General features: G+C 58.7%; 1 protein-coding gene across 1 annotated transcript in view; it reads right to left on the bottom strand.

Moving 5' to 3' along the window:
- LOC120979296 (Fanconi anemia group D2 protein-like) overlaps positions 1-12,326 on the bottom strand; it is a 34,466-nt gene extending 22,140 nt beyond the window's left edge. The window contains exons 1-4 of the mRNA XM_040407962.1: positions 12,232-12,326; positions 3,388-3,461; positions 2,183-2,320; positions 1,840-1,907 (exon numbers count right to left, since the gene is read on the bottom strand). Of these exons, the coding sequence (XP_040263896.1) occupies positions 1,840-1,907; positions 2,183-2,320; positions 3,388-3,461; positions 12,232-12,308 (357 nt within the window). The 5' untranslated portion in view covers positions 12,309-12,326. The remainder of the gene's footprint in view (positions 1-1,839; positions 1,908-2,182; positions 2,321-3,387; positions 3,462-12,231) is intronic.
- Positions 12,327-12,585: the final 259 nt, after the last annotated feature.

A 12,585-nucleotide genomic window follows, 5' to 3' on the forward strand; every position in this document is an offset into this window, starting at 1 on the left:
CCCCATAGCATTGCCCCTCCTCCACCAGACCCCCATAGCATTGCCCCTCCTCCACCAGACCCCCATAGCATTGCCCCTCCTCCACCAGACCCCCATAGCATTGCCCCTCCTCCACCAGACCCCCATAGCATTGCCCCTCCTCCACCAGACCCCCATAGCATTGCCCCTCCTCCACCAGACCCCCATAGCATTGCCCCTCCTCCACCAGACCCCCATAGCATTGCCCCTCCTCCACCAGACCCCCATAGCATTGCCCCTCCTCCACCAGACCCCCATAGCATTGCCCCTCCTCCACCAGACCCCCATAGCATTGCCCCTCCTCCACCAGACCCCCATAGCATTGCCCCTCCCCCACCAGACCCCCATAGCATTGCCCCTCCCCCACCAGACCCCCATAGCATTGCCCCTCCTCCACCAGACCCCCATAGCATTGCCCCTCCTCCACCAGACCCCCATAGCATTGCCCCTCCTCCACCAGACCCCCATAGCATTACCCCTCCTCCACCAGACCCCCATAGCATTGCCCCTCCTCCACCAGACCCCCATAGCATTGCCCCTCCTCCACCAGACCCCCATAGCATTGCCCCTCCTCCACCAGACCCCCATAGCATTGCCCCTCCTCCACCAGACCCCCATAGCATTGCCCCTCCTCCACCAGACCCCCATAGCATTGCCCCTCCTCCACCAGACCCCCATAGCATTGCCCCTCCTCCACCAGACCCCCATAGCATTGCCCCTCCCCCACCAGACCCCCATAGCATTGCCCCTCCCCCACCAGACCCCCATAGCATTGCCCCTCCTCCACCAGACCCCCATAGCATTACCCCTCCTCCACAGACCCCCATAGCATTGCCCCTCCTCCACCAGACCCCCATAGCATTACCCCTCCTCCACCAGACCCCCATAGCATTGCCCCTCCTCCACCAGACCCCCATAGCATTGCCCCTCCTCCACCAGACCCCCATAGCATTGCCCCTCCTCCACCAGACCCCCATAGCATTGCCCCTCCTCCACCAGACCCCCATAGCATTACCCCTCCTCCACCAGACCCCCATAGCATTGCCCCTCCTCCACCAGACCCCCATAGCATTGCCCCTCCTCCACCAGACCCCCATAGCATTGCCCCTCCTCCACCAGACCCCCGTAGCATTACCCCTCCTCCACCAGACCCCCGTAGCATTACCCCTCCTCCACCAGACCCCCGTAGCATTGCCCCTCCTCCACCAGACCCCCATAGCATTGCCCCTCCTCCACCAGACCCCCATAGCATTACCCCTCCTCCACAGACCCCCATAGCATTGCCCACCAGACTGTAGCAGCGGCACACTGCAGTCAGGCAGGCAAGGTTCTCCTGGCGTCCATCAGATGTCAGATAGAGAAGTGTGATTGGTCACAGAAGACGCCTCCAGTGTCGGGGGCTTTGCACCCTCCACCCCACGCCCGGCACGGTACTCGGGGATGAAGAGCGGCCATGGACACCCAGACCACGAGGCTTCTATAAAGAACTAAAGCTTGGCTGACACGGAGCGGACAACGACCCCGAACCAAGGAAGAAGAGCAGAACGAGGCCGGCAGACCTCAGTGACCCGAAGAGGAGAAGAAGGCGCTGCAGTGTCCAGACCTCCACCCCTAGAGCCGCTGTGACGGGAGCGGAAGTCGGCGGCCACCTTCCCGTGTCCGCGGTGTGCTCCTCGTTAGCGCCCGGCTGGCCGCTTCTTTGCTTTGGGCAGTTGGAGCCGCGAACCCCGTCCAGCCATCCTGACAGAAGAGGTGGGGCGCGCGGTACTCGTGAGCGTACGACAAGGCACACACCGCCCTCTGCTCCTCCCCCGCACTCACCTCTGGGTATCGGGCGTGCCTCCGTAGCGCCTGCCGCAGCGCCTTTTGGAACACTCTCTGGTCCACAGCTTAAATGAAAAAACAAACAAAACAGTTCAGATGGTGAAATAGCAGGAAGCGAGCGCCCCTCCCCCCCACGACCCCTGAAGCGCAGGTTGTAGCACCCAGTCGCCACATCCCCCCCCCGCGGTCCGAATCCCTCTTTTGGAGAGGACGGAGGAGGCTCAAAACAACCGGCACAGTCCTCCGCAGCGGAAGGGCGCGGGGCGGGCAGAACAGTGTGTGCCAGTGGCTCCCTATTGGTCAGAACATAATCTAGCTCCACCCACTTGGGGCTCATTACCAAGTTCATTCTGTTGCTCCCCAGACTTCAGGGCCAGTCCAGAAGACGTCAGCAGCTGCAAGAAGAGGCCGTCACCGCCGTCCAGCACCGAGTCCGGGGGCCGCACCTTCTTACTGCTCGCACGGCGCCTCTTCACCTCTGCAAAACAAGGGCGACCTAAATCCTGGGGTAAGGGGGGGGGGGGGGGGGGGGGGGGGGGGGGGGGGGGGGTAATACCCACACCGGAGAGAGGGGGGGAGGGGGTAGGTATACACACACCGGAGAGAGGAGGGGGGGGGGGGGGGGTAGGTATACACACACACACACCGGAGAGAGGGGGAGGGGGGGTAGGTATACACACACCGGAGAGAGGGGGAGGGGGGGGGGTAGGTATACACACACCGGAGAGAGGGTGGGGGGGGTAGGTATACACACACCGGAGAGAGGGGGAGGGGGGGTAGGTATACACACACCGGAGAGAGGGGGGGGGGGGGGGGGGGTAGGTATACACACACCGGAGAGAGAGTGGGGGGGGGGGTAGGTATACACACACCGGAGAGAGGGGGAGGGGGGGTAGGTATACACACATCGGAGAGAGTGGGGGGGGGGTAGGTATACACACACCGGAGAGAGGGGGAGGGGGGGGGGTAGGTATACACACACCGGAGAGGGGGGGGGGGTAGGTATACACACACCGGAGAGGGGGGGGGGGGTAGGTATACACACACCGGAGAGAGGGGGAGGGGGGGGGTAGGTATACACACACCGGAGAGAGGGGGGGGGGGTAGGTATACACACACCGGAGAGAGGGGGAGGGGGGGTAGGTATACACACACCGGAGAGAGAGGGAGGGGGGGGGGGTTGGTATACACACACCGGGGGAGGGTAGGTATACACACACCGGAGAGAGGGGGAGGGGGGGGGGGGGTTGGTATACACACACCGGAGAGAGGGAGAGAGGGGGTAGGTATACACACACCGGAGAGAGGGGGGGGGGGGGTAGGTATACACACACCGGAGAGAGAGTGGGGGGGGTAGGTATACACACACCGGAGAGAGAGTGGGGGGGGGTAGGTATACACACACCGGAGAGAGGGGGAGGGGGGGTAGGTATACACACATCGGAGAGAGGGGGAGGGGGGGTAGGTATACACACACACCGGAGAGAGGGAGAGGGGGGGGTAGGTATACACACACCGGAGAGAGGGAGAGGTAGGTATACACACTGGAGGGGCCGCCATGCTCCTCTTGGTTCTCTGGCTTCATCTGTCGTCGTTTAGCAATCATTGTTGTCAGCTTCCTGGAAAGAGAAAGGGATCGCTCAGAAGCTACAGGGAGGGGGAGGGGTCCACCGAAAAATACCCAACACCCTAACCCTAGGTGATCCCCCCCCCAGTGACTGCTCCGGCTGTAGTCGGCCTCGGATTCTCCTCAAGAACCTTGAGATTTCCGTCCAGTTATGGCTCAGTCGGGGTTAACCCTCCCTCTCCCCCCCGCTATGGCTCAGTCGGGGTTAACCCTCCCTCTCCCCCCCGCTATGGCTCAGTCGGGGTTAACCCTCCCTCTCCCCCCCCGCTATGGCTCAGTCAAGGTTAACCCTCCCTCTCCCCCCCCCCGCTATGGCTCAGTCGGGGTTAACCCTCCCTCTCCCCCCCCCGCTATGGCTCAGTCGGGGTTAACCCTCCCTCTCCCCCCCCCCCGCTATGGCTCAGTCGGGGTTAACCCTCCCTCCCCCCCCCGCTATGGCTCAGTCGGGGTTAACCCTCCCTCTCCCCCCCCCCCCGCTATGGCTCAGTCGGGGTTAACCCTCCCTCTCCCCCCCCCCCCCCCGCTATGGCTCAGTCGGGGTTAACCCTCCCCCCCCCCCCCCCGCTATGGCTCAGTCGGGGTTAACCCTCCCCCCCCCCCCCCCGCTATGGCTCAGTCGGGGTTAACCCTCCCCCACCCCGCTATGGCTCAGTCGGGGTTAACCCTCCTTCTCCCCCCCCCCCCGCGCTATGGCTCAGTCGGGGTTAACCCTCCTTCTCCCCCCCCCCCCCCGCGCTATGGCTCAGTCGGGGTTAACCCTCCTTCCCCCCCCCCCCCCCGCCCTATGGCTCAGTCGGGGTTAACCCTCCTTCTCCCCCCACCCGCGCTATGGCTCAGTCGGGGTTAACCCTCCTTCTCCCCCCCCCCGCACTATGGCTCAGTCGGGGTTAACCCTCCTTCTCCCCCCCCCCCGCGCTATGGCTCAGTCGGGGTTAACCCTCCTTCTCCCCCCCCCCCGCGCTATGGCTCAGTCGGGGTTAACCCTCCTTCTCCCCCCACCCGCGCTATGGCTCAGTCGGGGTTAACCCTCCCTCTCCCCTGCTATGGCTCAGTCAGGGTTAACCCTCCCTCTCCGCCCCGCTATGGCTCAGTCAGGGTTAACCCTCCCTCTCCCCTGCTATGGCTCAGTCAGGGTTAACCCTCCCTCTCCCCCCGCTATGGCTCAGACAGGGTTAACCTTCCTTCTCCCCTGCTATGGCTCAGTCAGGGTTAACCCTCCCTCTCCCCTGCTATGGCTCAGACTAGGGTTGAGCGATATACCGGTATCACGATATACCGCGGTATTAAAAAAACGGCGATATGGCGATATCGCCGTTTTGTAAATACCGCGGTATTTCGTGACGTCATAGGAGCGGTCATGTACGCTGACCGCTTCTAAATCTGCGGCCGCCCGCCCCAGCATGAACCGATACGGGACATTTGCAGAGTACTTCTACTCGTGCAAATGTCCCCGATACCTGCTGGCCGCTTGCGGCGGCGCTCTTAGCAGTTCGGCCGGCGTGGAGGAGGGAAGGAATTCCTTCACTCGCATTTCCTGCACCCGACCTCTGAGAGGACGCTGTGATCCGCGCAATTAACCCCTCAGGTGATCACAGCGTCCTCTCAGAGGTCGGGTGCCGGGAATGTGGGCAGTGCCCCCCTCCTCCCCAGTATTAATCATTGAGGCCACAGGGTCGTCCCCCCATCATTGGTGGATGTGGGCAGTGCCCCCCTCCTCCCTCCCTCCCCAGTATTAATCATTGAGGCCACAGGGTCGTCCCCCCATCATTGGTGGATGTGGGCAGTGCCCCCCTCCTCCCTCCCTCCCCAGTATTACTCATTGGAGGCCACAGGGTCGTCCCCCCATCATTGGTGGCAGTGGGCCCCCCCTCCTCTCTCCCTCCCCAGAATTAATCATTGGAGGCCACAGGGTCGTCGTCCTCCTCCTCCCCCCATCATTGGTGGCAGTTTGCAGTTCCAATCGGAGTCCCAGCAGTGTAATGCTGGGGCTCCGATCGGTTACCATGGTAGCCAGGACGCTACTGAAGCCCTGGCATGTTAGTGAGCAGCATTATACTCACGTGCGTCGTGGCCGCCGGGAGCTCCTTCTTCTCATAGGTCTGTGCGGCGCATTGCTAATGCTATAAGCCTTAGCAATGCGCCGCACAGACAGAAGAAGGAGCGACCGGCGGCCACGACGCACGTGAGTATAATGCTGCTCACTAACATACCATGGCAGCCAGGGCTTCAGTAGCGTCCTGGCTGCCATGGTAACCGATCGGAGCCCCAGCATTACACTGCTGGGACTCCGATCGGAACTGCAAACTGCCACCAATGATGGAGGGGGGGGAGGAGGACGACGACCCCGTGGCCTCCAATGATTAATTCTGGGGAGGGAGGAGGGGGGGCCGACTGCCACCGATGATCGGGGGGGAAGACCCTGTGGCTTCCAATGATTAATACTGGGGAAGGAGGGGACCCACTGCCACCAATGATGGGAGGGGCACCCTGTGGCCACTGCCACCAATGATTAATACTGGGGGGGGGGTGCACTGCCCACTGCCACCAATGATGGGGGGGGGAGACCCGGTGGCGACTGCCAGCAATGATTAATACTGGGGGGAAGGGGAACTGCCACCAATGATGGGGAGGGGGACCCTGTGGCCACTGCCACCAATGATTAATACTAGGAGGGGGGGGGGGGGAGGTTACCAGAGGGGGCTGATAAGAGGGAGAGGCTGGGGGGGGGGCTGATCAGAGGCTGGGGAACTGCCCGTCTGCCCCCATACAGTATAACGTCTCCTTGTGGCTGCCCCCCATACAGTATAACTTCTCCTTGTGGCTGCCCCCATACAGTATAACTTCTCCTTGTGGCTGCCCCCATACAGTATAACGTCTCCTTGTGGCTGCCCCCATACAGTATAACGTCTCCTTGTGGCTGCCCCCATACAGTATAACGTCTCCTTGTGGCTGCCCCCATACAGTATAACGTCTCCTTGTGGCTGCCCCCATACAGTATAACGTCTCCTTGTGGCTGCCCCCATACAGTATAACGTCTCCTTGTGGCTGCCCCATACAGTATAACGTCTCCTTGTGGCTGCCCCCATACAGTGTAACGTCTCCTTGTGCCTGCCCCCATACAGTATAACGTCTCCTTGTGGCTGCCCGGCTGCCCCCATACAGTATAACGTCTCCTTGTGGCTGCCCCCATACAGTGTAACATCTCCTTGTGGCTGCCCCATACAGTGTACATCTCCTTGTGGCTGCCCCCCATACAGTATAACGTCTCCTTGTGGCTGCCCCCATACAGTGTAACGTCTCCTTGTGGCTGCCCCCATACAGTGTAACGTCTCCTTGTGGCTGCCCCAGACAGTGTAACATCTCCTTGTGGCTGCCCCCATACAGTATAACGTCTCCTTGTGGCTGCCCCCATACAGTGTAACATCTCCTTGTGGCTGCCCCCATACAGTGTAACATCTCCTTGTGGCTGCCCCATACAGTGTACATCTCCTTGTGGCTGCCCCCCATACAGTATAACGTCTCCTTGTGGCTGCCCCCATACAGTATAACGTCTCCTTGTGGCTGCACGGCTGCCCCCATACAGTATAACGTCTCCTTGTGGCTGCCCCATACAGTATAACGTCTCCTTGTGGCTGCCCCCATACAGTATAACGTCTCCTTGTGGCTGCCCCCATACAGTATAACGTCTCCTTGTGGCTGCCCCCATACAGTATAACGTCTCCTTGTAGCTGCCCCCATACAGTATAACGTCTCCTTGTGGCTGCCCCCATACAGTATAACGTCTCCTTGTGGCCCCCATACAGTATAACGTCTCCTTGTGGCTGCCCCCATACAGTATAACGTCTCCTTGTGGCTGCCCCCATAAAGTGTAACATCTCCTTGTGGCTGCCCCATACAGTGTACATCTCCTTGTGGCTGCCCCCCATACAGTATAACGTCTCCTTGTGGCTGCCCCCATACAGTGTAACGTCTCCTTGTGGCTGCCCCCATACAGTGTAACGTCTCCTTGTGGCTGCCCCCATACAGTGTAACATCTCCTTGTGGCTGCCCCCATACAGTGTAACATCTCCTTGTGGCTGCCCCAGACAGTGTAACATCTCCTTGTGGCTGCCCCCATACAGTATAACGTCTCCTTGTGGCTGCCCCCATACAGTGTAACATCTCCTTGTGGCTGCCCCATACAGTGTACATCTCCTTGTGGCTGCCCCCCATACAGTATAACGTCTCCTTGTGGCTGCCCCCCATACAGTATAACGTCTCCTTGTGGCTGCCCCCATACAGTATAACGTCTCCTTGTGGCTGCCCGGCTGCCCCCATACAGTATAACGTCTCCTTGTGGCTGCCCCCATACAGTATAACGTCTCCTTGTGGCTGCCCCCATACAGTATAACGTCTCCTTGTGGCTGCCCCCATACAGTATAACGTCTCCTTGTGGCTGCCCCCATACAGTATAACGTCTCCTTGTGGCTGCCCCCATACAGTATAACGTCTCCTTGTGGCTGCCCCCATACAGTATAACGTCTCCTTGTGGCTGCCCCCATACAGTATAACGTCTCCTTGTGGCTGCCCCCATACAGTATAACGTCTCCTTGTGGCTGCCCCCATACAGTATAACGTCTCCTTGTGGCTGCCCCCATACAGTATAACGTCTCCTTGTGGCTGCCCCCATACAGTATAACGTCTCCTTGTGGCTGCCCCCATACAGTATAACGTCTCCTTGTGGCTGCCCCCATACAGTATAACGTCTCCTTGTGGCTGCCCCCATACAGTATAACGTCTCCTTGTGGCTGCCCCCATACAGTATAACGTCTCCTTGTGGCTGCCCCCATACAGTATAACGTCTCCTTGTGGCTGCCCCCATACAGTATAACGTCTCCTTGTGGCTGCCCCCATACAGTATAACGTCTCCTTGTGGCTGCCCCCATACAGTATAACGTCTCCTTGTGGCTGCCCCCATACAGTATAACGTCTCCTTGTGGCTGCCCCCATACAGTATAACGTCTCCTTGTGGCTGCCCCCATACAGTATAACGTCTCCTTGTGGCTGCCCCCATACAGTATAACGTCTCCTTGTGGCTGCCCCCATACAGTATAACGTCTCCTTGTGGCTGCCCCCATACAGTATAACGTCTCCTTGTGGCTGCCCCATACAGTATAACGTCTCCTTGTGGCTGCCCCCATACAGTGTAATGTCTCCTTGTGACTGCCCCCATACAGTATAACGTCTCCTTGTGGCTGCCCGGCTGCCCCCATACAGTATAACGTCTCCTTGTGGCTGCCCCATACAGTATAACGTCTCCTTGTGGCTGCCCCCATACAGTATAACGTCTCCTTGTGGCTGCCCCCCATACAGTGTAACGTCTCCTTGTGGCTGCCCCCCATACAGTGTAACGTCTCCTTGTGGCTGCCCGGCTGCCCCCATACAGTATAACGTCTCCTTGTGGCTGCCCCATACAGTATAACGTCTCCTTGTGGCTGCCCCCATACAGTATAACGTCTCCTTGTGGCTGCCCCATACAGTATAACGTCTCCTTGTGGCTGCCCCCATACAGCATAACGTCTCCTTGTGGCTGCCCCCCATACAGCGTAACGTCTCCTTGTGGCTGCCCCCATACAGTATAACGTCTCCTTGTGGCTGCCCCATACAGTGTAACATCTCCTTGTGGCTGCCCCATACAGTGTACATCTCCTTGTGGCTGCCCCCCATACAGTATAACGTCTCCTTGTGCCCCATACAGTATAACGTCTCCTTGTGGCTGCCCCCATACAGTATAACGTCTCCTTGTGGCTGCCCCATACAGTATAACGTCTCCTTGTGGCTGCCCCCATACAGTATAACGTCTCCTTGTGGCTGCCCCCATACAGTATAACGTCTCCTTGTGGCTGCCCCCCATACAGCGTAACGTCTCCTTGTGGCTGCCCCCATACAGTGTAACGTCTCCTTGTGGCTGCCCCATACAGTGTAACATCTCCTTGTGGCTGCCCCATACAGTGTACATCTCCTTGTGGCTGCCCCCCATACAGTATAACGTCTCCTTGTAGCTGCCCCCATACAGTATAACGTCTCCTTGTGGCTGCCCGGCTGCCCCCATACAGTATAACGTCTCCTTGTGGCTGCCCCATACAGTATAACGTCTCCTTGTGGCTGCCCCCATACAGTATAACGTCTCCTTGTGGCCCCCATACAGTATAACGTCTCCTTGTGGCCCCCATACAGTGTAACGTCTCCTTGTGGCCCCCATACAGTATAACGTCTCCTTGTGGCTGCCCCCATACAGTGTAACGTCTCCTTGTGGCTGCCCCATACAGTGTAACATCTCCTTGTGGCTGCCCCATACAGTGTACATCTCCTTGTGGCTGCCCCATACAGTGTAACGTCTCCTTGTGGCCCCCATACAGTATAACGTCTCCTTGTAGCTGCCCCCATACAGTATAACGTCTCCTTGTGGCTGCCCGGCTGCCCCCATACAGTATAACGTCTCCTTGTGGCTGCCCCATACAGTATAACGTCTCCTTGTGGCTGCCCCCATACAGTATAACGTCTCCTTGTGGCCCCCATACAGTATAACGTCTCCTTGTGGCCCCCATACAGTGTAACGTCTCCTTGTGGCCCCCATACAGTATAACGTCTCCTTGTGGCTGCCCCCATACAGTATAACGTCTCCTTGTGGCTGCCCCATACAGTGTAACATCTCCTTGTGGCTGCCCCATACAGTATAACGTCTCCTTGTGGCTGCCCCCATACAGTATAACGTCTCCTTGTGGCCCCCATACAGTATAACGTCTCCTTGTGGCCCCCATACAGTGTAACGTCTCCTTGTGGCCCCCATACAGTATAACGTCTCCTTGTGGCTGCCCCCCATACAGTATAACGTCTCCTTGTGCCCCATACAGTATAACGTCTCCTTGTGGCTGCCCCCATACAGTATAACGTCTCCTTGTGGCTGCCCCATACAGTATAACGTCTCCTTGTGGCTGCCCCCATACAGTATAACGTCTCCTTGTGGCTGCCCCCCATACAGTGTAACGTCTCCTTGTGGCTGCCCCATACAGTGTAACATCTCCTTGTGGCTGCCCCATACAGTGTACATCTCCTTGTGGCTGCCCCCCATACAGTATAACGTCTCCTTGTAGCTGCCCCCATACAGTATAACGTCTCCTTGTGGCTGCCCCCATACAGTATAACGTCTCCTTGTGGCTGCCCCATACAGTATAACGTCTCCTTGTGGCTGCCCCCATACAGTATAACGTCTCCTTGTGGCTGCCCCCATACAGTATAACGTCTCCTTGTGGCTGCCCCATACAGTGTAACGTCTCCTTGTGGCTGCCCCCATACAGTATAACGTCTCCTTGTGGCTGCCCCCATACAGTATAACGTCTCCTTGTGCCCCCCCCCCCCATACAGTGTAACGTCTCCTTGTGCCCCCCCCCCATACAGTATAACGTCTCCTTGCGGCCCCCCATACAGTGTAACGTCTCCTTGTGGCTGCCCCCATACAGTATAACGTCTCCTTGTGCCCCCCCCCCCATACAGTGTAACGTCTCCTTGTGCCCCCCCCCCCATACAGTATAACGTCTCCTTGCGGCCCCCCATACAGTATAACGTCTCCTTGTGGCTGCCCCCATACAGTATAACGTCTCCTTGTGGCTGCCCCCATACAGTATAACGTCTCCTTGTGCCCCCCCCCCATACAGTATAACGTCTCCTTGTGGCTGCCCCCATACAGTATAATGTCTCCTTGTGGCCCCAAGTGTTTTTTTCTTCTAAATGGGCATTTATCGCGATATATATCGTTATCGCGATAAATTTCTTAATATCGTTATCGTGGGAATATTTTTGATATAGTCCAACCCTAGCTCAGACAGGGTTAACCCTCCCTCTCCGTCCCGCTATGGCTCAGACAGGGTTAACCCTCCCTCTCCCCCGCTATGGCTCAGTCGGGGTTAACCCTCCCTCTCCCCCCGCTATGGCTCAGACAGGGTTAACCTTCCTTCTCCCCTGCTATGGCACAGTCGGGGTTAACCCTCCTTCTCCCCTGCTATGGCACAGTCGGGGTTAACCGTCCCTCTCCCCCGCTATGGCTCAGACAGGGTTAACCTACCTTCCTTCTCCCCCGCTATGGCTCAGTCAGGGTTAACCCTCCCTCTCCGCCCCGCTATGGCTCAGTCAGGGTTAACCCTCCCTCTCCGCCCCGCTATGGCTCAGTCAGGGTTAACCCTCCCTCTCCGCCCCGCTATGGCTCAGTCAGGGTTAACCCTCCCTCTCCGCCCCGCTATGGCTCAGTCAGGGTTAACCCTCCCTCTCCGCCCCGCTATGGCTCAGTCAGGGTTAACCCTCCCTCTCCGCCCCGCTATGGCTCAGTCAGGGTTAACCCTCCTTCTCCCCCCCCCCGCGCGCTATGGCTCAGTCAGGGTTAACCCTCCTTCTCCCCCCCCCGCGCGCTATGGCTCAGTCAGGGTTAACCCTCCCTCTCCGCCCCGCTATGGCTCAGTCAGGGTTAACCCTCCCTCTCCGTCCCGCTATGGCTCAGTCAGGGTTAACCCTCCCTCTCCGTCCCGCTATGGCTCAGTCAGGGTTAACCCTCCCTCTCCGCCCCGCTATGGCTCAGTCAGGGTTAACCCTCCCTCTCCGCCCCCGCTATGGCTCAGTCGGGGTTAACCCTCCCTCTCCCCTGCTATGGCTCAGTAGGGGTTAACCCTCCCTCTCCCCTGCTATGGCTCAGTAGGGGTTAACCCTCCCTCTGCTGTATAACCCCGACTAATCTATAAGCGCACAGAATGTCCCGGCTGTTGGTGGCAGCTGCTTTAACCCTTTCAGTCGCCCCCTCAGCTGCTCTCATCACCGGCCCCGGTACTCGTCCCCGACCAGCACACTCACCGGCACCGACGGCGGAAGAGCTGGGAGACCGCACGGCGTCTGCTACTGCGTCAGTGCGTCTATCTTCTCCCGCGCTCTTTTCTTGAGCCTATCACGTCACTGAGATCGGAGAACCAATCACTGCTCGGAAACAAATGTAGCACCGCCCCCAAAGCTACGGCGAGAATACTGATTGGTCGAAGCAGTAATGGCGGAAGAACTTTTCCTGTTCATCTCGAGACGTCACCAGCGCAGAAAAG

This window comes from Bufo bufo, chromosome 9 (genome assembly GCF_905171765.1).
Source record: "Bufo bufo chromosome 9, aBufBuf1.1, whole genome shotgun sequence".
NCBI classification, from domain to species: Eukaryota; Metazoa; Chordata; class Amphibia; order Anura; family Bufonidae; genus Bufo; species Bufo bufo.